The sequence below is a fragment of the Equus asinus genome, chromosome 20 (genome assembly GCF_041296235.1).
Source record: "Equus asinus isolate D_3611 breed Donkey chromosome 20, EquAss-T2T_v2, whole genome shotgun sequence".
NCBI lineage: Eukaryota > Metazoa > Chordata > Mammalia > Perissodactyla > Equidae > Equus > Equus asinus.
Genome location: NC_091809.1, coordinates 97,357,609 through 97,385,504, shown reverse-complemented (window position 1 = coordinate 97,385,504; position 27,896 = coordinate 97,357,609). Strand labels below are relative to the sequence as shown.

At 45.2% G+C, this 27,896-nt stretch overlaps 1 protein-coding gene and 1 long non-coding RNA gene across 2 annotated transcripts in view; one reads left to right on the top strand and one right to left on the bottom strand.

Annotated features, from left to right (window-relative positions):
* Nucleotides 1-6,675, top strand: part of LOC123278720 (uncharacterized) — a 63,011-nt gene extending 56,336 nt beyond the window's left edge. The window contains exon 11 of the long non-coding RNA XR_011495910.1: nucleotides 4,993-6,675. This is a non-coding gene — a long non-coding RNA (uncharacterized lncRNA). The remainder of the gene's footprint in view (nucleotides 1-4,992) is intronic.
* The window catches only part of SPON1 (spondin 1), a 245,762-nt gene extending 218,160 nt beyond the window's left edge, over nucleotides 1-27,602 (bottom strand). The window contains exons 1-2 of the mRNA XM_044752347.2: nucleotides 26,535-27,602; nucleotides 6,685-6,791 (exon numbers count right to left, since the gene is read on the bottom strand). Coding sequence (XP_044608282.1) covers nucleotides 6,685-6,791; nucleotides 26,535-26,772 — 345 coding nt within the window. The 5' untranslated portion in view covers nucleotides 26,773-27,602. The remainder of the gene's footprint in view (nucleotides 1-6,684; nucleotides 6,792-26,534) is intronic.
* Nucleotides 27,603-27,896: the final 294 nt, after the last annotated feature.

Sequence of the window (27,896 nt, the reverse complement as noted above, 5' to 3'; positions counted from 1 at the left end):
TCACACATAGGAAATGATAGCATTTCTCTAGAGTAAACAGATGAGACCACCCCAATAACTAAGGAAATGTTTATCTAGGCTCTCCTATAACCCATTTGTGATCTACCAGTGTACATAGCATACCAGGGTTGGGAAGTTCTCCCGTAGAGCTTGACCTCCTAATACCAGGGACCAGGCCTTAATTATTCATCTCAAAATGCTCAGAGCCTAGTATGTTGCCCTTCCCATAGCTGGTAATTAGTGCTTTCATTAATTCATTTCAGCTAATATTTATTGAATGTCCACCATGTGCCAAGCATAGTGCTAGTCGTTAGAAATACAGTAGTGAGCAAAACAGATATGGTTTTGCCCTATAATTTGGTGGGGCAGAGCAATATTAAAGGAATAATCCTACAAAAAATACATAATTCTAAGGTGTAATAACCACTCTGAAGGAAAAGTACAGAGAGCTATGAATGCTATGGAAATATCTGAATAAACAAATGAATGAATGAAATAAAACTCTGTATTTTTATGCTGTAATATTCGTTCCCTAGAAAGGCGTACTCTATAGAGACCGAAAGAGTATATTGCGGGCTCTCTCAGGGTGGATTAAGAACCCCACGAGAAAATCTACCTCCTGTGTTCATGCTTTTATGATGCATCCTAAGACCTCATTCGTTTGTTGTGATCCTATCTCATGGATGACTCATTCTGAACTTACTTGTAGGCAACTAAAACTCCTAGGGTATTTTTTGTGTGTGTTTGCTTAACATGCTGCCATAAATCCAAATCTCTCTTCTTGGACATGTACAACTGGTTACTTGGATCCAGGTAGGTGACTTTCTGTGTTCCTCCATTAGCATTCATCTTGCTAGATTTGGTCTATCAATTTGACCTGCCCACATCCTGTGATGCCCAGTCCTGATATGGGCATATACCTTTCCCTTCACATCAGTGGGTGTGGCTACCATGATGGAACAACCGTATCCAGGTTGTTAAAGGAGTGCTGAGTGGAATTTTTTTGGGAGGAGGTGTGGGGACCACCTTTACACCACACATCAAAAACGTAAGAACGAACATGTAATTACCCTTATGGGAAACTACTCTAGCAAAATAATACCAAATAGGGAAAAAAGTTTTATGCAAGAAACTGTTTTTACTCCATTATTTATAATAGTGAATGGCAGATTGAAAACTCCTAAAGTATTATAGAAACATGATTAAGCTTAGGTGAATATAACAAGAGAAAGTTTTCCTAGAAACTAAGAAAATTCCAAATAAGAGGCTTGTAATAGCATTTTATTTCTAGAAAAGTGTGTCAAAACCTCTTAGCTTCTCACGTGGCTCAGAACCCATTAACTGCTAATAAATATTTATTGTTAATGAAGAGATCATGAAAATAGTTTAGAAACAGGTGATTAAGAATATGGGATAATTAGTTATTAAAAGATCCTTTTTTGTATAGTACTGATAAAGGCTCTTCTCAGGCACATGCCTTTATAATGAGGCTTTCTTTCTTTGATTGGCAGACTATTACCTAAATTAGCCAACATCTATAGGCCTTAAATTAAAAATAAAATAAGGCAATGGTGTTATAAATTAGCAGCTTAGCATAGTGTCGATAAGTACTTGAGTGGCTACTCTGTGCAGGGTGCAGTTTGAGGTGCTGAGGGTACAAGACAGATAAACATCCCTGCCTCGTGGAGCTCATAACTTAGCGGAAGGCGCAGATAGCACTCAAGTCAGCAAGTGAAGCAGACAGCATGTCAGGTGGCGATAAAAGCAATGGAAAAACTTAAGTGGAGAAGAGGGTAGGGAGGCTAGCTCCAGGAGTGAAGGAGGATGAGGTTTCAAACAGGGTGAGGGGGCGGCCTCCCTGGGAAAGGCACATCTGAGCAGAGACCTGGAGGAGGTGGGAGAAAGAGCTGGGCAGTTGGCTGGCCCGTGAGCATTCCAGGGAGGAATTCGCTTTTAGGAATACAATTTGAGAGGATTGGTGGGTAGCTTTTGCACAGGCAGTCCAGCCCCTGCATTCCTTGTCACTTTCAATTAACCATGAGTACACTCAGCTAGCCCATCAAAGAGAGGTTTCCATGTCTCTTCCTTCTGGCAGCCAGAGGCAGACACCGTGGTCTGTGCCAGCGCTGCCACGCTGGCCCGCCGCTGGAAGCAGAGCAGGCAGCCCCGCCCCCTTCCCGGGCCCTCTGCCCACGTGGTGAGAGCTGTAACCCTTCCTCTCCCTGTCCCAAGCAGCCCCGTCCCCGCCCCGCTGGGTATGAAGGGGCATTGCAGTTTGCTTTCGTTGTGTTTGAACCTGGCAAGACTATGCCCTCCCAGTGAGGGCTCCCTTCTTTAGAGGCAAAATCACCCCCTCTCAGAGTCACTTTTAGAGCTAAGAATGTAATCTTTAACCAGACTTAGAGTATTAGAATTTTTTTGTTGTTGCTAAGTCCTCAAAGGTCCGCCATATTTGGAGGGAGAGTGTTAACAAAGAAGTACATCCAAATATTTGTTAATCACCACGTATGTGTTTTTTAAATTACCGTGGCATTTGTAGTTTCTGATCCTCCACTCAGGTTCCAATGAGGACTTGCTGACTTCCTGCCACGCCTGTTGGCAGCAGAGGTCATTTCAGGTACAGTTACAAGGAGGACACTGTAAACTCTAGGAGGGCAGGACTGGGTATTTTTCTCACCGTCGCAGCCCCAGTGCTACCTCAGTGCCTGGCACGTAGGAGACCCTCCATAAGTGCTGATGAATAAACGGATAACTCCAAAGATGGCAGCTTTGGTACAGACAGAAAAGACTTTCATGCTAGAGTAGCAGGGGGCAAACACAGAGACCGCAGTGACTCAAGCAGGAGAGGTAAAACGGAGGCCCGAGCTCTGGCCCTTCCCCCTCCAACCTCTGAGGTGATGGGAACCCAAGTGGAGTGTGCATCTAATGCCCAAGGGCTGGGCAGGGGTGGCAGATGAAGTGTGAGAAAATCACTGGCACAGGATTGCCTCTGCCTTCCCCTGTAGACACTGAATTACTTTGGTCAATTTGCTTAACCCCTTGGAGACTCAGTTTCATCATCTGGAAAATGGGGATAACAATCCTGACCTCACAGGGTTGCTGTGAGAACCAAGTAAGATGACGCATATAAAGCCATTGGCACAGAGGCTACTACCATAAAAAGTCATAGTAGGCCCTCATGTTTTCACTTAACACGCACACAAACTAAGAGGGGGTTTACACCGTGGTTGGGAGCAGGCACCTGGAGCCAGACTGCCTGGGTTTGAATCCCAGCTTTACCACTTACAGCTGAGGGGTCTTGAGAAGGTTACTTAGTTGCTCTGTGCCACACTTCCCTCATCCGTGAAAAACAGGACAACAATGCTCATTTCATAGTGTTGCTCTGAGGATCAAATCAGTTAATCGATGTAAACCACTTAGAACAGGATCTGGCACACAAACGTTATTAGTGTATGTTAGGCATTTTCTGTATTTGTTTCTCTCTTTGATCCCTCCAGGGCTGGTGGAAGCAATGAGAGGATAGGAGCAGACGGATATGTTGATGTGATGATGGAGGAGGTCAGGTTGAGCGGACTGGGTCCATGTCTCATTTGAACACTGGTTGTCAAATTTGAGTGTGCATTAGATCGACCCTGAGGGCTTGTTAAAACACTGGTTCTGGGGGCCCCACCCTCAGAGCTTCTGATTCAGTAGGTCTGCGTGGGGCTTGAGACTTTGTGTTTCTAACTAGTTCCCAGATGGCGCTGACGCTGCTGGTCCAGAGACCACACTCTGAGAACCACTGTGAGGAAAGAAGAAAGGATGTGAGAAGCTCTAAGACAAGGAAGAAGGGAGGATGCATAAAGAGATAGGAATTCTGAAACAATTCCAAATAGGACTGAGTTATGGATGCTAGCAGAAAGAATCATTTGTTCATTTATTCATTCAACAAACATTTACTCACTGCCCACTGTGAGCAGGGCTTTGTATTCACCAGTTGGTGGCAGAGACCAAGATTTAGCTGAGCAGAACAACAGTGAGTTGAAGAGGACGATCAATTTATTGAATTAAAACAGAACAGCATTGGGGCTGGCCCCGTGGCCGAGTGGTTAAGTTCGCGCACTCCACTGCAGGCGGCCCAGTGTTTCGTTAGTTCGAATCCTGGGCGCGGACATGGCACTGCTCATCAGACCACGCTGAGGCAGCGTCCCACATGCCACAACTAGAAGAACCCACAACGAAGAATACACAACTATGTACCGGGGGGCTTTGGGGAGAAAAAGGAAAAAAAAAAAACAAAACAGAACAGCATTTAGGAAATAAGCCATATACCCATCAGGCCTAACTCTACATAATGCCCCCATTAGGCTTAACTCAGGCATCATTTTTTTTTAACTGTGGTACTATATACACAGCATAAAATTTACCATTTTAACCGTTCTTAAGTGTACAGTTCAATGGCATTAAGTATGTTCATACTGTTGTGCAACCGTCACACCATCCATCTCCAGAACTTTTTTATCCTCCCAAACCGAAACTCCACACCTGCTCATCAATCATTCCCTTTGTCCCCCTCTCCCGCATCCCCTGACAACCATCCTCTACTTTCCGTTTCTATGCATTTGACTACTCTAGATGCTTCCTATAAGTGGAATCAAACACTATTTGTCCTTTTGTGACTGCCTTATTTCACTCAGCATAACGTCTTCAAGGTTCAACCGTGTTATAGCATGGATCAGAATTTCTTTCCTCTTTAAGGCTGATCAATTTTCCACTGCATATAGATACCACATTTTGTTTTTCCTTTCATCCATCAATGGACGTTTGGGTTGTTTCCGCCTTTCAGCTATTGTGGATAATGCTGCTCCGAACGTGGGAGTACAAATAACTTCAAGTCCCTGCTTTCAATTCTTTTGTGTATATACCTTGAAGCATCATTTTAAAGTAGATAAACTTTGTGTGAAAATTAAGACCACATTCTCTCCATCCCACCCCCACTTTTGTCCTTCTTAGAACCTTACCCATCCTGACACTCAGCTACCCAGATGTCTCAGCTGCCCAGAATCTAAGTCATCCAACCTCCAGGTAAGTCAGCACAACAAGGACAAGGGGAATATATTTTAATGCTTTGTGGGCTGAATGCGTGCCTGAATCTTCCCTTCCTATGACAACCCTACTGATGCACTGTCCAAACACACCTGTGCCAGGAGCTTCTTGAGTACTATAGGGAAGCGGTTTAGTCTCTGGAATCAGACACCTGATAGAGGAGCCTGGCCTTACTATTTACTCTCCGCGTTTAGGCAAGTGACTTAATCTGTCTAGTTTGAATTTCCTGATCTATAAAATAGGGATCATAATTCCTATCTACTTGGTTGTTTTGAGAATTAAACTAAGACAAGGTAAACTAAACTAAGATTAGATAAACCAAGATAAGGTAAGGCACTTAACCTAGTGGCTGGCATATGGTAAGTACCCAATAAATCTTGGTCATTGTTAGTATTATTATTGGTTAATTCCTTCAGATACGAGCCAAGAAAGGTCCTGCCATCTAGGTGCATAGAAGGACATTACAATGAACGTGGAATTAACAGTCCCACTAAGCCAGAAGCCCAGAATCCTAAACAATGGACTGTTGTTTATGTTAAAAACAATTAATAATGTTTTTAATCACAGGATTCAAAATTACAACCTGGCGACAAGGGATTAAAAGATGCCTTTGGGTGGGGAAGATATTTTGGGCAGGGTCCTCAATGGAACCCACAAATGGTACCAGAGTCCCCAGCAGCCAGCTATGGGTGTAAGTATTCTTCTTGGGTTTCTTTTTTTCTTCTGAGTTTGCAAGTGCCAGATAAAAATGGATTCCAGAACAATGGAAATTTGAGATGAGAAACAGTTACAGCAAATTTGGCCAGGCCTCCTCCTAGGATCGCCCCATTCCTTCTGGGACATGTTCTGACAACTTGCCGGCCTCTTTCTAAACCTCTGAAAGGGGATGAGTTTCCCACCACTTCCCTCGGAAGAATATTCCACGGTGGAATATGGCTCACTGTCAGGGCCCTCGCCTTTGAGATTCCCTTTCTTCCCCTGACCCACTTTCGTCTTGCTGTGCCCTTTGGTACAAAGTCAAAAGAAGGCTCCCCCGGAGGAGGTTGCTCTGCGAGGACTGACATTCAAAGACCATTACCACCTCTTAAACCTGGCCCTGTTCATTCAGCCAAGCAAAGCATATTTAATTCTTTTAATCTTCCCTCATAAATCAATCTCTTCATTCCCTTAATGGTCCTTCTCCTGTGCTTTGAACTCCCTCCAGTCTGGCCATCCTCAGCTCTTGTTCCGTTTATACTTGAGAACCGCTAGTCAATCATGAAACGGCTGCACAGCAAAAACAGCGGGCCTCGCCAGGGTTCCAAGGGCTCACCGTGCAGCACTCTCTGCAGCCCGAAGGCACTGTGAGCCACAGAAGAGCCCTGCCTGGTGGCCGACCCCGAAGGCCACAACACAGACTGGAGGCGTTTGCTGCCTGCTCCGTGATGGGTCTTTCACGTGGACCCGGCCTACCTGGCCAACGTCAAAGGAACTGCACAAGAAACCCCTGCAGACACTTGCACCTCTCCCTTCACTCAGCTCGTCAGTCCGTCCACCTTTCACTTGGCTTCTACCTGCCAGGGCATGGAGGGCCGCTGAGAAAGCCCAGAGGGGCCTTACCTGGAAGGTCCCAGCATGGTCTTCTTCCTTATCACCCTCTCTGTTCTCTTTGAGGGCAATTAATGTGAATCCCCTGAAGTAGGAGGGTGGAGCAGCTGAAAGTGTCACTGTGGAGAGAGAAGAAAGCAGATTATAAGCACAAGAATCAGCTGTCTTCCATTAGTCAAATGGATGGACATGAGTTCTCCACCAGCATCCCAGGCCTGCGGGTTGCAGGGGCAGCAGACATTGGAAAAGGCTCATGCCTTGAGTAGTGAGCTTTCACCCTCTCCACCCAGCTCCTCTTGTATTTCAAAACCTGCTAAAGGCCTGAACTGCAATCTCACTTGGGAATTCTTGAAGCAACCAAGGCTGTGGTTAGCTGTCTCCCAGTGACCGCAATTGGAGATAGTCCCTGGTCAGCAACTCCAGTCTTGACAGTTCTCTAATGTTACACTTCCGCTAGATTGACCCAGGAGAAATCTAGCTGCTCACAGCACAAACTCCTGTAGGATGCCCTTTGTGCAGAGACTGCTGTGTGTTTTCCAAAATACATTTCCTCCTTCTTGTGGACACTCAACTAGACCACATTCCCAGCCTCTCTTGCAATAAGGTCTGCTTACGCTTCTGTTCTGCCAGTGGAAAGCCGGGACAGACATGATGCATGCCACTTCCAGCCTGGCCCATACAAATTTTCCACATCATGCTCTACTCTCCCTCTCTCACCTCCGCCTGCTGAGTGCAGGAGATCCAGCAGAGGACTGTGGTGTCCCAGGAGAAACACAGTAGAACCATAAGATGGAAGGAGCCTAGATTTCTGAATAACCACACAGAGAATCACTCACTGACCAGAAACATCCATACTGTACTTTGCATGAACTGGAAATAAACTTCTTTTGTGGGGGATTGTTTTTATAGCAGCTGGAGTTAGGAATCTATGTTATACTCTTCCTTCTCACGTCTACTCAGAGAGCTATGCTTTCACTGAAATCTGGCTCAAGGGTGTACTTAGCAATGATGGTCACTCTTCCCTTGGTATCCCCAGTCTTCTGAGATGGAAATCGTTTATTGCAATTTCTGCATTGGATTGCGATTCTCTTTTTACCTGCCTTTTCCACTGGACTGTGAGTTAATGCTGGAGAGGGGCTGGGTTTGAATTCTCTTTGTATCCCCTGCACCTTGAACAGAGCCTAGCATCTAATAGACACTCAATTCAAGTTTCTTGAAATTGATGTAAATTGAGGTTTAAATTGCTTTACTGCCTGCATTAAAGTGCTAAGATTCTGGTCGTCAAACGTAGAATTATAGACTATTAGAGCCTCAAGCTATCCCAAGAATCCTCCACTCCAGTCTTCCAATTTCTCAGATAGGAAACAGAGACGCAGAGAGGTTAACAGACACACCCAAGGCAGTAAGACCACCCAGAGGCAGACGTAGGGCCAGACCACTCCTCAGTTTAACACTTCACCCATGGTTGCACACACTGAGTACATTTGTCATAGTGTGGGTACTCCACAAGTGCTTACTAAGTTTTAAAAATTTAAAAATCAATTCATTTAACATATAATATTTATGTGATTCTGATAAGCAACTCCCTACTGGGGAGGGACTTTTAGTTCCAGTCCTGAAAATGAGGCACCTCAAAGCTCCAAAAACTAAAACCACCATCTTGGATAACATAGCAGTGGTCCATGAGACACTGACACAATGACATCTCAGAGAAGATCTTTGAGACACAAAGATTGCAAATCTCATGCTCTGATTGGTTAGTTCATCCCATAAAAATAAAGGAGCATTCTGTTTGGCTACTTGTGTCTATAAAGATAGAAAGTGGACAAGAAAGGATGAGAAAAAAGCACGATAAAGTAAGAACAGTAAGAAATGTGGGGTGCTCAGCAGTGGCAAACAGAAAATGATGGTTATGATGTCAGAGAAAGAGCTGCAATCTCTGAGGGACAGCCAGCCAGCCTCAAAGCAGTCTAGGGTGAGCTGGGGTGGCCTTTAAGGCCATTATACACAATTCTGGAGGAGGGGAGCAGAGGACAAAGAAGGTGACAATAAAGGTACTCTGCCCAGATGGCCTCAAATTCGTTTTTGCCATTTTAACGTGACCCTGGTGCTGACATGCCTTGCTTCCAGTGGCCAGCACCTGTGGCTCTTTTTTGAGGATTGTCCTCAGGTCCTGGAGCCTGCTTTGCTCATATGAAAGCCCCAGTTCCCTTGCATCAGATGAGGACAACTCTGAGGGGTACCTGGCACTTCACAATGGCCCTGCAGGATCAGACTGAAACTCGCTGAGAGACCTGCACAGCCTGGTGGGCTTCTCCTCCCTGTCCTGCTTCCCCACTCCCTACTGGCTTCCCCAGGAGCACGTCCTTCATAAATCACTTGCACCCAATTCTCACCTGAGGGTTGGTGTTATGGGTTAAATTGTGTTCTTCAAAATTATATGTTGAAGTCCTAACTCCCAGTGCCTAGGAACGTGACTTTATTTGGAAATAGGGTCTTTGCAGATATAATTAGTTAAGATGAGATCATACTGGATAAGGGTGGGCCTTAAATCCAGTATGACTGGTGTCCTTAAAAGAAGAGACATGGAGACACATCAGGAAGAATGCCAGGTGCCGACAGAGGCAGATATTGGGGGGAAGCATCCACAAGCCAAGGAATGGCAAGGATCGTCACCAGAGACTAGGAGAGGCATGGAAGGAGCTCTCCCTCAGAGCCTCCATGAGGAACCAACTCTGCTGACACCTTGATTTCAGACTTTTAGCCTCCAGAACTGTGACAGAATACACTTCTGTTGGTTTAACGCACTGGTTTGTGATCATATATGTGGCAGCCCTAGGAAACGAATGAAGTCTGCTTCTGGGGAACCCAGCCTAAGATAACCCCTACCACACAGTTACTGCCTTCAGGATAAAGCTCAGACCCCACACACTGAGAGGCCTGCAGACTCTGCCTCTCCAGCTCACCAACCACACTCCCACTCCCACAGCACTGCATTTCCGTCTTGGGACTCACTCACTGGCAGTTTCTTAAAAAGCCAAATCATCTCACCCTACAGCATTTTTTTCCCACATACTACTCATATGCCTGGAATGTTCCAACTCCTCCATTCCTGGCAAACTTCTTCAGAAATCAGTTAAATTTTCACCTTTTATGTGGTGTTTCCTCTGACTTCCCCATCAAGATCTGGGGGCTTTTTTTTTGGGGGGGACATTGTTGAATCCAAGAAATTAACCTATAATTTTAAAAAGTTTTCATAAATTAAAATTTAAAATACCTGTACAATGGATATAATAACAGCATTTACCTCAAAGTATCAGTGTGAAGCGTAAAGGAAATAAGGCATGTAAAGTCCTTAAAATCACGCTTGCCATATAATAGACACTTAATGAATATTAGCTCTTATTATTAGCAGCGATGAGATGATCACATTACATTATACTTTGTGGTTAAGTCTTTGTTTACCTACTTGTAAGTCCTTCAAAGGCAAGAACCACATCTGAGGTCAGCACAGTGATTAGCACGGAGCTGACGTGCAATTAAATTTACTGAATCGTGTTCATGGGCTGGTAGACTTCGTACTATCAAGACGCCAATTCTTCTCAAATTGATTTATAGATTTAGTACACTCTAGATTAAAATCCCAGCACGTTTTTTGTGATACTGACAAGCTGATTCTAAAATTTATATGAAAATGCAAAGGGTCAAGAATATCCAAGGCAATCTTGAGAAAGAAGTGCAAAGTTGGAGGGCTTACGCTATCAGATATCAAGACTTATGCAGCTATGGAAATTAAGCCAGTATACTACAGCAAGGAAAGAAAAGTAGGACAACTGAACAGTTTGGCGTCCAGAAAAAGTTCAACAAATATATGGAAACTTGATTTATGATAAAGGAGCAGTGGGGAAAAGATGACATTTTCAATAAATGGTGCTAGCACAACTGGATAACCATATAGAGAACGGTGAATCCTGGCCTTTACCTGACCTCATACACAAAATAAATCTCACATAGATTGTAGAGCTAAATGTGTAAAGTAAGACAATAAAGTTTGTAGAAGGTAGCACTGGATAAAACGTGATTGACCTTGGAGTAGGAAACAGTGCTTAAACAGAACGTTAAAAAACAGTGACAATAAAGGAGAAGATACATAAAGGCAGTGATATCAAGAGTGATATCAAAATTCTGCTCATCAAAAGACACCATTAAAAAACGTAAGCCACAGCGTGGAAGACGATATTTGCAATCCATACAACCAGCAACTGACTTTTATCCAAAAATATATAAAGAACTCTTTCAAATCAATACGAAAAAGATAAACAACCCAACAGAAAAAAATAGGCAAAACACATGAACTGATACTTCATAAAAGAAGGTGTCCAAATGGGCCAATAAGTATAGGAAAAGACACTCAACCTCACTAGTCAACAGGGAAATAAAATTAAATCCACAATAAAATACTACTGCATTTCCAGCAGATTGGCTAAATTGAAAAAGATTAACAATATCAAATGTTGTTAACTGGAACTCTCACACGCTGTTGATAAACTGAAAATGAGCGATTTTCACTGGAAAACTCTTGGGCAGCATTTACTGAAGCAGAACATGTACATACCCTGTGACTCAGCAATGCAACCCCTAGATCAAGAGAAATGCATACACATGTGCACACGCGACATCTATCAGAATGTTCATAGCAACGGTACTTGTTAGAGCATCCAACTGGAAACGCTCCAGCATCCATCAGTGATAGAATGGATATATAAATTGTGGCATATTCAGATAATTGAGTGCCTTGTAGTAATGAAAATGAACAAGTTACTGTTACATACAACAACATGGATAAATCTCACAAACATGATCTTGACTGAAAGAATACAGACACAAAAGAATACACATGTGTATTGCTCCTGATTTGGAGCGCTGATTTGGAGGGGGCACAAGGGATGCTTCTGGAGCACCAGTCATGTCCTATTTCTTGATCTGGATGCCAGTCACATGGGTGTATTCAACATGTGATAATTCACTAAGCTGCATGATTTGATAAATATTCATCTTTTTGAACATCTGTGCAGTGCACTTAAAAGGTTGATCATACACTGAACTTGCCAGAATGCTGCATTCCTGTAGGTTCTAGAAAATTGAGCTTCTACTCCACCTTATTGAATATAACACACAGGATGGGGGCATTGGAGCTGAACTCAGTGTGGGGTTTCAATCCATAATTAGCACTGGTGATGATGGTCTTATACAGTATAATTTGAGGGAAGAGAGGAGACCCTGTCCCTCCAGAGAACCCTATTATATGACTGTCCTGAAAGGAGCAAATGTGCAGTGTGTTCTGAGTCCCAGTAATGACTGAAGATGACTGCTTGGCAAGAAATAATAGAATCTTCTCTCTAATGACTCCTCCCAAGTGTCTCCCAAGAGAGGCCATTACGAGACCCAAGAAATTCAAGAAAATTGCTTATGAAGGATTTTTTTAAAAGTTCATTCGGAGCCATCCTGTGAGGACTTTCAGGGAACTGGGTAAGAGCAAAGATTTCAGATTAGAATCCCAAAGCTACCACTTATTAATTATGTGACCTCTGGCAAGTTACTTAATCTCCCTCTTTCCTCATTTTTAAAAAGAGGTTAATGATATTGAGTTTCTCTTAGGAATGTGGAGGATTAAATAAACATTTATCACAGTGCTTGGCACATATAAAAGATTCAATAATTGTAAAGCCTGATGATGGTGGCAGTGGTGGTGGTGGTGCTGATGGTGATGGCGAAGCTGGAGACGATGAAGATGTTAACGAAAATGATTATGATGATGAAGATCATGATGCTCAGCAAGCCAATTAACCAACAGTGAGTTTCAAAGAGCTAGTCCTCAGGAACAATGATTGAACTTCCAAAGAAAAACTCTAATAAGTGCCAATGAAGGACCACTAAGAAGACTGCAATGGAGATAACTCTCTTTGGGGACGATTCTCACGGGGCCAGGTTATAAGGAGATCTGGGTAGGTCCTTATAATGAACGGGTCTCCTTGCAGCTCATCACACTCAACATAAAGTGCCCCGTGAGGACCTCTCAGCCCCTCCCACCCCCATAAAATATATCCTGTCAATATCCCTCTCCTTTTCTTGAATGCCTCTCACTCAATTTTAATTAAATATTTGTGGATTGTTTGTTAAATGTCAGTCTCCCCTAATAACCTGTAAGCTCCATGAGAGCAGAGACCAAGTCTGCCTTGGACTACACTGTGTCTTTAGCATCTAGCATACCTCTTAACACATAGTAAAAGCTCAAGAAATACTTGTTGAATAAATGAATGAAAAAGGGTTCTAAGTTGGTGCAATCACTATGTAAAACAGTATGAAGCTTCCTCAAATAATTAAAAATAGAACTGCCATATGATCCAGCAATTCCACTTCTGGATATTTATCTGAAGAAAATGAAAACACTAACTCGAAAAGATACCTGCATGCCCATGTTCATTGCAGCATTATTTACAGTAGCCAAGGTATGGAAACAATTTAAGTGTCCATTGACAGATGAATGGATAAAGAAAACGTGGCATATATATACAATGGAATATTATTCAGCCATAAGAAGAAGGAAATCTTGTCATTTGCTCCAACATGGAAGGACCCTTGAGGGCATTATGTTAAGTGAAATAAGTCAGACAGAGAAAGACAAATATCATATGATCTCACTTATATGTGGAATCTAAAAAACAATCAAAAAACAAAAGCAAAAAACAAAAAAAACAGAGCTCATAGATATAGAGAACAGACTGGTGGTTGCCAGAGGCAGGGGGTGAGGGAGAGCGGGGTCAAAAGGTACAAACCTCCAGCTATAAAATAAGTAAGTCCTAGGAATGTAGTGTACACCATGGTGGCTATAGTTAGTAATACTGTACTGCATATTTGAAAGTTACTAAGACAGTAAGTCTTAAAAGTTCTCATCACAAGAAAAAAAATTGTAACTATGTCTGGTGATGGATGTTAACTAGATTTACTGTGGTGATCATTTCACAACCGAAACTAATATAATGTTATATGTCAATTACATCTCTATAAATTTTTTTTAAAAGAAAAGAGTTCATTTGTCTTCAATGCACAGTTTGCTCACTCCTGCTCTGGTCCCTCTGCCAGAGTTCCCATGGGCTTCCATGTATAATATGTCAATCTGCCTCATCCTTTTGTTTACTGAGCACTTGTCTGTGCTAGCCCAGTGCTACACCCCTGGAGACAGAGAAAAAGCATGGTCTCTGCCCTCTAGGTGTCTAATAACTTTGAGAAAAAGACATATCAGTAGATATTTTTTTATGACATATGATGGGTATTATGGAGGCATGAACAAACCACTCTGGGATCCCAGAAGAGGGAACATCTGAGTCTACTGGGACTGGGGGAGTTAGAGGAGGCTTCAGGGAGGAGGTGGCATTGGAGCTGCATGTTGAATGAGGAATAGGAGTTTGTCCAGAGGTCAAGAGAAGTAACAGCATCGTGGGTAGAGGGAAAAGCCTTCAAGGTCTTGCTAAGAAGTGTGGATACCACCCTGGGGGTGATGAGCAGGCCCTGAAGGGTTTGGGTTAGGGAATGTCACATTCAGATTTGTGTTTTAGGAAGATCAGGCTGGAAGTTGTGTGACTATTGGATAATCGTGCTTCCCTAAAATCCAGCCAGGTGGCAAGAGCCTCTCTGGCCTGCCTTGTTTGTATGAGGACTGATGTTTCACACTGGAGACTGGCCTTAAATTTCCACTGAAGGGTGAGTTCTCCCCATCCTTGGGTACACTTGTCATATGAAAACTCCCATCCTACCTAATTCTCAAATAGCTTTCTGGGTCCTTCAAATGTTGGTGTGTCAACCATTTAATAAACTCTGATGAACTGTTACTCAATTCATCTGCTACGCATATTGCCCTCACTGGGATCTTATCCAGTTCCATCACCCTCCCAACTCTGCCTCTGGGTTTCAGAATCCCCAGCCCCAACCTCACTGAGAAGGTCCTGAACCAGATCCCAGCTCCATTGCATGACCAGCCCCCGCCATCCACGTGCTATGTGTTACTGAGATGCCCCAGTCATCTTGCTCCACATATCAACTACAGGGAACTTCAGCTTCTGCGTTAACTTGTAACATGGGGTACAAGGACCGCTGGAGTGTTACATAAGCCACGGTGGTCCCCTCCCCACTCTGCACAACTTCCAGAGCTCTGGGGAGCTGCAACTCACATATTTCACTTAGAAACTGGCACAACAATTCAGCCCACCCAGCCAGGATCAGGCAGAAGATGCTGGTAATGGGCTGACAGCTAGGAAGGCAGGGCTAGAAGTCTAAAGGTGAGCAACTGTGTATGGGGGGGTTGGATACTTTCCCCCAAAATGATCTTCTCCAGCCAAGGCTCCCAGCATCCCCAGGCAGAGATGAAACATCTCCCATTCCACAGTAAATATTATGCATATTTAAAATTGAAAACTGTTTTTCTATAAAGATGTAGCTAACAGACTTGGGTTCAAATTCCCCTCTGTTTGCTGTGTGTAATCTTGGACAAGTCACTCAGCATCTCATTGCCTCAGTGTCTAATCTCCTGTAAAATGGCATGTTATTGTAACAGCTAATGTGTTAACATTTGTAATGGTAAGTATATATAAATGTTTGCTGAAAATATATCAAAAAATAAATCAGTGTCCTCTATAAAATAGGGATCATTATCATCTCATGGATTTGTCATAAATATTAAAGGAGTAACATATATGACCTGTTGCAACTGCTCAATAGATGTTCATTCTTTCCACCATGTGCTATTTCATCATGGGACAGCTGGGAGCCAGATGAAGGGGCCCTGAGCCGATCAGCATGTGGAGAGAAAGAGGAATGGATGGGAAGGATGCTCTTGGGGAAGTGGAGATTTGTCAGCCAAGAGAACATAGCAGGAAATTTGGATGAGGGCAGGAAGCTCTAAGGGATACATGTTGTCTAAGACCCCCACTTCTTCCCCTACTCTGACCGTGTGGTCTTTGGGGCTGGCAATAACAGTACCCCTCTCTCTCTTGAAATATGATGTCACAAAAGTGACTGTGACCCAGATCCAGTCTATCTCTAGATCATACCCCATTTCTCTGGGTATGTGACCCAAGCTGGACCAATCAGAATCCTTCCCTGGGATTTTCCAGTTTGGAGTTAAAGGAAAAAGGCTTTTCTTTTAGTTACAGAACTAATTGAACATTTTTTCCATTGAAGGTTGTTGGCAGCTATCTTCCCTGTCATTTGGAGAAAGTTTATCTGTAGTAAGAAAAATGAGGACCACACACAGAAACACAGCCAAGAGAAAAAAGATGGAAGGAGCGAGACAGAGAAGGTGGAAGCAAGGAGTGGAAAGGAGAGAGGGAAGGGGAGAGAGAGGTCCCATTTGAGTCCCTAGATCCATTTGCATGTGAAGCCAGACCCACCTCTGAACTTTCCAAATATGGGACTCAATAGTTCTCATTTTTGCTTCTTAGTTTGACTCTGTTCCTGTTACTTGCAGTGGAAAGAGTTCTGACTAATTTTAAAGCAAAGAAAGAAAATAAATTTGCCTAGATTATACAATTCATTAGCAGGCTAAGGAAACAGTATTCATGACTTAACTGAAGTGACTGACCAGGGGGGTGGCAGCTGGTATTTCAACATCACTGAGATGAAAGCAATTTAGTTGACTTCAAAACTATTTAACTAAGTGTCAGCTTTAGGGAAAGACTCAAGGAATGTCAAAGGGCTCTGTTCTGAGCCCTGACTTATTCCACATTCTTGTCAACTTCTTTGATAAAGACTTCTAAGGCTTGCTTATCAAAATTGTGGATAATCTCAAATTAGATTATGCGGATAAGTCACTCAATGACAGAACCCAGATTCATGAATGGTTGACAGCTACAGGGATGGACCCAAACATGCTGCACTAACTCTAATGTGGAAATCATGTCAAATCTTCTGTTCCAGGACCAGTTACACCAGTATAGGGTGAGGAGGGCAGCAGGCCTTCCCAGCAAATCACAGGAATTTTGGCTGGCTACAAGCTCAGCATGATCCCAGAGCACAACACAGCTGCCAAAACAGCAAGCATAAGACCTGGCAAGCTTAACACAAACACAGTGTCCAGGACCAGGGAGATAATCACTCCGCCATGTTCTGTCCGGATCAGAGCACATCTGGAGCACAAAGGGAACAAGAAGCAGCATCCTACAAAGACAGGCGGAAGAAATGGGGCATTTTAGTCAGAAGAGAAGTCATCCTTGCTATTTCTCCACAAACACCTCAAGGGCTGACATATGGCCAAGGGGAGACCTTATTTTGCTTGACTCCAAAGGGCAGAACCTGGACCAATGAGTGGAAGTTACATGACAGGCAGACGTTGGCAGCAAAGGACAACTAGGTCAGCCTTAGCTCGGGCTTCGCCAGTCTGTGAGTGTTGTCACTTAAAGGAAGCCTAGATTCTTCTCTCCCTACCACTCCACTGCCAAGGCAGGAGAATGCTGCCATCATTCAGCTTTGAGGATTTTCCACTGGCCACTTTACTGATGTCCCACTGTATCAGGATAAAGCAGTGATGTGACTGGGGCTAAAGCCTGTGGGACGTGGGAGGCTGGGGCAGGGCCGGGAGAGGTGGTGGTGGGGAAGTACACTCAAAGGAAGGTGACCACCTTTGGCCACCTTCCCTTTGTGTCTCACTATCTTGCTTTAAAAGGAAAAAAAAGAAAGAACATAGATTCCTGGAATCCAGCCCTTTGTTGAGGGTGGGGGGCAGGCAGTGAAGCTGTTTTTTTTTAAACTTTCCAAGGGATTCTGATGCATGGCTAGGCTTGGAAACCACGCAAATGAACCCACAAAGTGCTGATTGCAGGGAAAGTCACTTTAATAACCGGTCTAGGTTCGATGGGCCAACAATGCCCTCTGCCCTGTTCTCTGTATAATCAGAGTCAGAGTCTGAAGCTGGCAGCCTCTTCCCTTTGTTCTTTGCTTGCTGTCGTTCTTCTCTTCACCTCTGAACCATCGATGATCCAACTTCCCACCATGTTCACCACTGCTGACCTCTTCTCTCCCAACAGTCTTCACCCTGGATCCAGGCCATGTGCCTGCCTCAACCTCCAGCCAATGCCCTCAGGGCACTGGGTATCCTCTCAGCTGCCATCACCTGGAGCTCCTTGCTATCTGTCCCCATCCCTTGGTCTCACCTGTCTCTGGCTGAGAGAGAATCGCTTTCCCTTCCCTCCATCTAGCTGTCTTGGAGGGACATCTCACATCAGCCTTCTTGGGGTTTAAGCGATACATTAACTCTTTCAACAAATAATGATTTAGTTCCTGTTACATTTAGTGCCTGGGAATATGGATGAGGGCACCCTCTGTTCTTGGTGCCGGAAATAAAAAGGCAAATAAGAAAGACACAATCCTTGCCCTCATAAAGCTTATATTCTTGTTGAAGCAGGCAGATGATAAACAAGATCATTTCAGAGAGTGGTTAAGGGCTATGAACAAAACCAGCAAAAGTAACAGGAAACATAAACTGGTGGTCAGAGGAGCCTCTTTAAAGAGATGACATCTCAGCTGAAACTTAAAAGACAACGAGTGAGCCATACAAAGATCCCATACAAAAGGATGAGCATTCCGGGCATGGAGAAGACCATATACAAAGGCCCTGGGGCGAGAATGAGTGTAGTGTGTTTGGAAAACTCAGAGGGCAGTGTTGCTGCTGTGAGGAGAAGGAGGAAAAAGAAAAGGAGGAGAAGAAGATGCAGAAGAAGGAGGAGGAGGAGGAGAAAAGGAGGAGAGGGGAGAGGAGGAGCATCAGAAGAGCTTCCTGAAGCACTGTTTACTTTTCATGGCCTGCCCTGAGTCTGCCCACCTTCCCACACTGCCATGCCCCACACCCAGTGGTTTGTGCTTGGAACCCTTCCCTGCCCTTCCCCTCTCTCACCCAATCTGTGAGACATATTTGCAAATATCTGAATGACAACTGTAGATAGGATTCAAGTTATCTCCCATGAGTCTCCTGGGCCTTAGCAATCAGTAGATGTGAGGCCCCATTCACATTTCCCTGAAGTTTTCATGGTAGTTTTGAATCTTCTGTGAAAGTTAGAAGCCTCGTCTCTGTAGAGCTCACAAAGGACTTCTGGTGATGTTCCCTCCCTCCTTACCCTTCCTATCTCAGCCTCAACTCAAGCCCAGACAAGACACCCTGTAAAAATGGGAAATTTAATATCAGCAAGAGCTGGCCAGCCACACTGAAAGCTTTCTGTGACGTCGTGAGCTCCCTGATGCCGTCTGTGCTCCAGCAGACGTGCCTACAATATCATCAAACACAAATGCACACTGTCGGAGAACAACCAGAGGGAGGAAATAATACTTTAGATAGGGGCCACCTGCCACTCCATTCAATGCATGCGTGTGCTAGAGCGTGCGTGAGAAGAGACCCTCAGTTGCCCCGCTCCATCTTATAGTGAATAACCACCCTTGTCACGTCAGTGCTTAAGGACAAGCAAGCCAATTGCCTTATCTGGTACTCAGCTGAGGAAACATCAGTCTCTCCCAGTCCTGGGGGGAAAACGAGAAGTGCTGGACTTATTGAGAAATGTCAGTTTGTTTCTATTCCCCACTAACAAAACTCCCTGGAGGGGTACATAAATAAGGTGAGGCTGAATCTAGTATCTGTGTTATATTTTACATACAATTTCAAAGGACTTTGTTTTTTAAAGATTGGCGCCTGAGCTGGCATCTTTTGCCAATCTTCTTTTTTTTTTTCCTTCTTCTCCTTCTCCCCAAAGCCCCCCAGTACATAGTTGTATATTCTAGCTGTAGGTCCTTCTGGTTGTGCTACATGAGAGGTAGCCTCAGCATGGCCTGATGAGCAGTGCCATGTCCACGCCCAAGATCCGAACTGGCAAAACCCTGGACCGTGGAAGCGGAGTGCGCGAATTTAACCACTCTGCCCTAGGGCCAGCCCCAAAGGACTTTTGAGGAATAATTTTGACTGATGTGATTTTTGCTTTCCCTGGTGCCTCTTGAACCTAACCCTCAAGTAAGATGGGACTCCACTGTACTCAAATGACTTCTCTCATTTTCATTCCGAATGTATACCCCAGTGTTTTTCATCTTTTCTTTAAATTTCTTTTTTCTTCTTCTCCTCCTTATTCCTCTCTCTCATTTTCTTGCTTTATCCACTTCTTCCTCCATTGCTTTCTTTCCCTGTAGGTTCCACCTTTACTGAGGTAGAGGCTGACACAGAACAGGTCACTCTGACATATTGGCCCTTTTTATCTCCTCAGTGTGAAACCTATCAACACAAACACACACGCTACACTTCTTCCTCTGCTGATTCATTTAGCAGATATATCAACTTCTCGACACGCTGTTGAGAAGAGCCATCTAGAAGACCTGTCACTGAGTAAGAGAACATGAAATACTGTGTTTTTACATGACTATGCATTAAAACATGTGGCAGAGACAGCTAAATGCCCCCTAAATCCATTTTCACCTTCATCCTGTTGAAAAAATAAATCCCTCCTCTAGTTAACTGGGCATGTGGCTGCCCACTAAATGCTATATTTCCCAGGCTCCTTTCCAGCTACGTGTGGCCACATGACTCAATTCTTACCAGTGCAGTGTGTTTGGAAGTGCTGGGTGCAATTTCTCGGTCACATCACTAAAAGAAAATTGCTTGCCTTCTACTTCCTCCCCCACTGCATGCTGAGTGCAACTCAGATGTGTTGGTAATGAACTATAAACGTGCTGATGAGAACAACACCATAGAACGGTGCTATCCAATAGAAACAAGCTCAAGCCAGGTGAAATTAATTTTATTTTGTTAATAGGTATCCAATAGTAGTAAATGTAAAACAAGTAAAAGTAATTTTAACAATATATTTTATTTAACTTAATATATACAATTATCATTTCAAGTAATATAAAAAATTATTAGTGAGTTTATTCTTTTTCATACTAATTATTCAATAATGAGTGTGCATTTTACACTTATAGTACATCTCAATTTGGACTAGCCACATTTCAGGTACTATGACTTGTGAATATCTATTGGACAGCCGAGTACTAGAAGATGGCTGAGCAACAAGACAGAAGGAACCTGGGTTCCTGGTTGACCTTGTGGAGCAAAGCTGCCCATCACCTTGGACTTCCCATTTATCTCTTGTCTAAAACACTTTATTTTGTAGCATGAGCTTAGCCTGTATCCTGACTAACACAATGTGGTAAGAGTTTTTTTCCCCCACAGGATTTGGTATTGACCTGCATCTCACATTATATGTAACAAGAAAATGGAGAGGATGATAGTAAAAAGCTCTTGACCAATCAGCCTATGTTTGGGAACATGTTAGTAATCACAACCTGTTGTTCCTGTTGAGTCGGTCAGTTGTAGTGAAACAACTTAACCGTGTATGGAGAAGGACTCAAGCTTCAAACCTGGAAAAATTCTAATTTGATAGGCTCTCACTTTTTGTAGGTTTTCATTTTTTGCATCTCATGAAATTCAAAGCAATAAACAATCTCCACAACCATGAAGCATTTAGATACGTATCTTGTAATTTCTATTACCAATTTGAGCTAAATACTTATTAAAAGGGATAAAGGTTAAAAAAATAAATTTACATAATAAAAAGAGGGATATGGAAAATGAAAACACTAATTCAAAAAGATACCTGTACTCCCATGTTCAATGCAGCCTTATTTAAAATAGCCAACACATGGAAACAACCTAAGTGTCCATCAATGGATGAATGAATAAAGAAAATGTGGTATATCTATACAATAGAATATTATTCAGCCATAAAAAATGTGGAATTTTGCCATTTGCAACATGGATGGACCCTTGAGGGCATTATGCTAAATGAAATAAGTCAGACAGAGAAAGACAAATACCATATGATCTCACTTATCTAAAACACAAAACAAACAGAATAAAACAAAACAACACCAAACCCAGGTTCAGAGACACAGAGAACAGATTGATGGTTGCCAGAGGGACAGATTGGGGAGCAGGCAAAATGAGTGAAGGGGTGAAAAGGTACAAACTTCCAGTGTAAAATAAATAAGTCATGGGGAAGAAACATACAGCACAGTGACTATAGTTAACAATACCATATTGCATATTTGAAAGTTATAAGAGAGCAGATCCTAGAAGTTCTCATCATGAGAAAAAAATTTTGTAACTATGTATGTTGACAGAAGGTAACCAGACTTATTGTGGTGATCATTTTGCATTGTATACAAATATCAAATCATTATGTTATACAGATGAAACTAATATAATGTTATTTTTATAAAAAATTATAAATTTTTTTAAAGAGGGGAATGGTGTAAGAAAAGAAGAGAGATGGGAGGGGTAGCTTACAAGTAATTACAATATCATCAGAAATACTTAATTTAAAAAGAACCCATTAGATAAGAAATAGTTTATTCAAAAGACCCCATTTGGCTTAAATTTCTCAGATTCTACATATGCACTTTTCAAACATATAATTTTACAGGCATGGTCCTATAACATCTGCATGTAAAAATAAAGCAATAGTCAAATTAGTTTCTTTTTTCCTATCCAATTTGTTTCGATTTCCCCCACAAACAAAAGGAATGGACTAAAGATTGACAAGGTTCTTCATGTTTCTAAGTCAGTCCTCTGGTTAATAGGGAAACGCAATACTGAAGTCTAAAAGGAAAAAAAGAAAATGTAAATAAGGATCCATCACTTTATACTTTGGGTCCCAAGATACGGCAGTTATCTTGATTTGTTGTTGTTTCCCTTCAATGAAGGCTCACCATCCAGAAGGCTGAGGGTAGCTGAGTGAATTCATTCTACTCCCAAATCTTTTCACTGAGTCCCTATAGAAAACTGGGTAAGAGCACAGATGGAGGAGGCAGACATCCCTGAGTTTGTATCCTGCCTCCACTGATGCTTAGCTGTGTGACCACGGGCAAGCTTCTAAACTCTCTGAGACTTAGTCTTCTCATCTGTAAAGTATTAATAATAAAACAGCTCAAAGTACTGTAAGGAATAATAAGTGAGGTGAATAGGAAGAACTTGACACAATCTCTCATTCAGTGCTTGCTGCCAAGTGTTGTTCTATTTCCAAAATAATCATCTCATAGCATATTTTTTTAGCACCTACTGTGTGACAGTTTCTTTTGTGATGGATTATTTCTAATTCTCACAGCAACTTCCTGGGGGGGTGGGAGTTTGGGAGATGGGGTGGGGATGTTAGAGAGTACTCTCATTTTACAGTTGGAGAAATTGTGGCTCAGAGACGTGACGTGGCCTGCCTGAGATCATGGAGTGAATATGTGTCTGAGTGGTCCCAGTCAACATCAAAGCCGGGGCTCTTTCTACCAGGCTGAGGTGGGACACACACTCCTATGGCAGTGTGTGCCTCAGAGTGGGACAAAGAAAGAGAAGGCACAGCAGCTTTGGAGGTCTCCAAACCCCCCGGTTTAAAATAAATCCCCCAATTATACTTGAAGTTGGACAAGCTTTTGAAATCTCGACTGGACATTCTTTTCCCATCAAGTTCCTTGAAATTTCCGTTTAAAGAGCGTCTAGGAAAAGCCACTCTCATTAGCCAGGGTCTGGCATTATTTTCCTAATAAACAGACCTTTGGTCAGACAAAAGAGCCTCTTTTATTTTCAATCAATTCTTGAACATTTCAGCTGCTTTTCTTTTATTTGGCTTGAAATTGTGATCTGGGAACGCTGGTCCTGCAAATTGTCCTCCTATAAGGGAAGCCCCTTGAGGATCCTCAACTTGTTATTTTTAATCACTGTAATCTCCTTTTCAAAGGATGCCATGGTCAGAAACCGAGCAGGCCTTTCAAAGCTTTCTAAAGCACAATTATTACAGAGGGAGGGGAATGGTGGGAGGAGGAGGGAGGGAGAGTAGAAAGAAGTGGTGAGAGAGGGACGGAAGTCAATATAGTACTAACAACTCGGAAAGGGCTGACTAATCTAACTTGGATGCTGGCTGTTGAGAAGAAACCCCATGTTTCAATATTTTTTAATAGTGACCATTTTATTCCAGTCTAGAATACGTACAGGATATATTATTGGGATGAGGGGCACAGAGAGCAGAAACCATTTGGGGATGAAATGGAATACCGGGGATAAAGATTTGAGGCAGGAAAACAAGCCACTGATTCCAAGGATTGTGAGGGGCCCTAATTCCAGAAAAAATAAAAAAGCAAATAGAACACCAAAGGGATGTAAACTTCCACAGCCCTAAGTCAATACCCGGAGCAGAATGCGTTAGATTTACTTTTAACATCATTATTCTAAGACAGTATAAGCCAACAGAAAATGTCACAAACTAGGCCAGTGCCTTTTTCTCCCCGACTTTGAGTGGCGGAATCAGGTTTGCTAATTGCAGAGTATTGACTTTGAAGGCCCCAGCGTGGCTTCTGCAAGATCTTCCTTTCAAGATCTCTTTGCCACCAGAAAGGAGAAAAGATGATTGCCCACTGAAAGCCTGAGTCCGGATGTCACAGTCCAAAGGGCTAGCGTTTAGTCCTGGAACCTCTCTGTCCGAGTGAATATCAGATGCATCTCTCTCCTGGTGCTAGGGCCACCCGCTGCCAGCGCTCAGCCAAACTGTGAGGATTTGGGGGAACAGAGGCCGGCAGGACACTTGGCCTGGCCCCAGACTAGCCTAAACCACCCCCCACCAAAAAATCCTCCTGGACTTAATTAGGTACAGTCTTAGGCAAAGCTCCTAATATGGAGAAATCAATCATCCATTCATTCAATTAATTCATGAGGATCCAGATAATCACCATTCACTGGTAGACTGGACTGGAGGAGTGCTGAGAAAACCCACTTTTTACACACACACACACACAAACACATCAAAAACAAAACATCTGACCAGGCACATCCCTCTATTAATAAACCAATAAGGGCCTCATATCTAACTCAAACCATCAGGTATTAGGAAGCTCAGGCACACTCATCTTTGTAAACTCATTTACTCCCTACAACTACCCAAAGAGGTTGGATAAAGAGCTATTTTCACAGCTGGGAAACAGGTTCAGAGAACTTAAAGGGCTTGCACAAAGTCACACAGCGACTAATTCCCAGTCCGTCTGACTCAGAGCCACTTCTTTCCCTGCCACGTGGAACTGGGGCAGTTTCCCCAGGGAACCCAGGTCCTCCATTTGGGGGAGACTACAGAGGCCAATGGGGTTACGCCTGCTTGCCTAGGGTCCACCGAGAGCATTGGCAGCTTCCCAGCTCGGTCAGGAGGCTGCGGCCGCACGTAGGTTCAGCTCGCTCCTGCAGCCCGGCCGCCCCGCCGCCCCCTCCCGGGCTTGGGTCGGTGTTCTCCGCCCAACGTCCTTGTCGGTGGAGCACCGAGGATCCCGCCGACCCGCGCGCCCAGGTCGGAGGGGTTCCTTGCCAAGCGCTGAGCGCGTCCACGTGCCGAGGGCGCGCGGAAGCCCGCTCCGGGTAGCTCTAGATGTGGAAACTCCGGGACACGAACCCGGGAAAACGGGAGAAGCGTTCTGAGAAGGGCGGTCCCTGATTCTCGTCGCCTGCGTGGCCTGGGCGCCCGCTGACGCTGCCCTAAACTTTCTCCAGTGTTGCTCCCACCGGTTCCTCCCGCGAAGCTCTAGGAGCCAAGAACACAGGGAGGAAGGGTGGCGGCTGTGAGCCCATTTGCCCCACTAGCTACCCCAAAGACACGCTCTTCCCTGCTTGGCACCGGAGCTGACTTATGAAGGGGCGGGGCTGAGGGGACACGCACCCTATCACCCCCCAGGTGAGGCCAGGCAGGCTTCCTTCCCTGCCCGATGTCCTGGCTCCCAACTGGAGGACGGCAGCTGCTGCGCTGGGGAAAGATGGGGAGATGACTGGATTGATGAGAGAGGGGTGGCCGGGGAGATGGAGCCAAGGGTCTTCAGGTCTGTGCCGCTCGAGCTGCCTGTCCTGCCCAGGAGGCGCTCACCTGCTTGGACTTCCCCTTCCTGCGCTCCCGAAAGCCCGCTCTCAGCTGAACAGCGTAGGCGCGACATCCCTCTGGCGAGGAGCCTCGGGGTAGCGGATCCAAGGTCCCCCGGCCTCCAGGGAGCAGGCCTCGGGAATTTGGGCTTCCCTTTCCATCTTCATCGGGTTCCCTTTCCCTCTGTGATCCTACCCAAAGCTCTCCAGAGGCCCTTTCCACTGGGAGCCTGTTCTAGAAATCCTGGGTCTTCTTCCTCGGCCCGGGACCATCAGAGAATAATTTGAGTTCTTTCCAGGGACCCTTCCGAAAAGCTTGAGGCTCTTCCTGCCCTCCTCCCCGCGCCCCAGGACCAGTTAAGGGAGAAGCCAAAGTCCCTTCTCCTGAAGGGATCTGTCCGGGGAAGCTAGAGTGACCGTCCCGCCGGGGACGGGTCTTCGCGAGGCTGGTATCCCCTCCTTCAGAAATGGGAGCGAGGAAAGCAGGAGTCATCACCTTGCCTGGTACCGGACTGGGAGAAGCCAGGGTCCCCTCTACCCCAGAGACGGATCTGGGGAAAGGTGGGTCTCCTCTGCTCCCCTGGAGCTGGCCAGGGAGAAACCAGATTGCCTTCCAGGCAGGCCGGTGTGACGCGTCGCTCCGCCACAACCCACGCCAGGGAACGGCGCACAAGAGATGGGGGCTGCCTCGCCTGGCTGCAGCCCCCGCGACGGCCCCGGACTAGCTTGCGAACCGCGCAGAGCTCGCGGCTAAAAGAGCTGAGGGCAGCCAGGACAGAAGGGCCCTTCCCCGGCTGCGCTGGCACCGTGCGCCCGGGAACCGCGCGCCCTCCTCCGGCACCGCGCAGTCGGCGCCCTCCGGGGGCCGCGTCTCGCGCCCCCAACGCCAAGCCGGGCCACTTACCGCGGTAGCTGGTTCCTGGCTTGTAGAAGTCGGGGTCGCCCTCCACGCGAAGGCTGAACTCCGTGTAGCCCTCACGCCGCGTGCCCTGGGCGCGCAGGATGCGGCTGCAGTAGCCCTCCGACTTGGGGACTTTGTCCAGGGTCTCGTCGGAGAAGGCCAGCGCCGCGGCCAGGGGCAGCGCCAGGACCAGCAGCGCTGGACTCCGGCTCAGCCTCGGGGGCGCCGGGGACAGCCTCATCCTCGCGGGCCCCCAACTTTGTGCCGCTGCCGCCGGCCCTCGCCACGCGACTCCTGCCCGAAGGGGTCCCCGCGGAAGCGAGACCTGGCGGAGCCCGGGCGGGGAGCGGGAGCTCGGAGCCGGCGCTGACAACTGGAGAGCGTGCCCGCCTCGGCTTGGCGGACGCCGAGCTGCGCTGCGCTGAGCTGAGCTGAGCGAGCCGAGCAGCGCGAGGAAGGGAGGGCGGCGGCGAAGGAGGAGGAGGAGGAGGGAGGGCTGATTTTGCCCAGATCCCCGAGCGCAGCGCTGTTTTGTTTCCGAGCTGGCGATTAGCGGCGCGGCCGTGTTTATTTTGCGACGCTGGATTCCCAGGGTCTGGTGAGGAAATCATAGGGTACAGGGAAACTGCGGGCTGTGTCCTGCCACCAAGGAGGCTGCTGCCCCAATCCAGAGCTACACATTGGCCACTGTGGAAGGAGAGTGCCAGAAGGAGGGAAAGACTGAGAACTTTTGCACACCTACTGTGTGCCTAGCTATATGCTATATCCGCTGTCCTTCACTCTGAGTGCACACGATGAACATGGCATTACTTTCGCTCATTCTACAGATGAGCAAACTGAGGCCTGGAGCCGAGCAGTTGAGGCAGGTCAGATGACATGACCGTCTGACTCTGTTGCTCTTCCCATAGTCGCGCTGGAACAGGTCAGACAGGAGGATGAGAAACGAACAGAATGACTCATCCATTGGGCCCAGTAGGGTCAGTGCCTTCGACCTGTAACACTTTGAGAGATTCCTGAAAATGTTTTCTTTAAAATCAGAAGGAAAAAAGATTTAGGTCCAATAAAATATTCTACTGTATAATATTAATGTATTTGTACCTACACGGTCATGAAATATAATGTTTACTACTGTTTTATGTAGGAGGGAGCCCACAAAGAGAAAAGTGTCTGAGGTCCACGAGAGTCCTCATATAGCTCTGGAAAGGAGTTGAGAAGGTTCAAAGAAAAGCCTGTGTTTTCTTGACTTAGATTTTGTTCCAGGTTCTCAGTCCTCGGTGACAGATGTTTGCTGAGGAGCTGGGCCTGAGGGCTCACTGGGCAGAGCCCAAGGCCAGACAGGAGAAGGCCGGGGACGGGAGTCTGCCC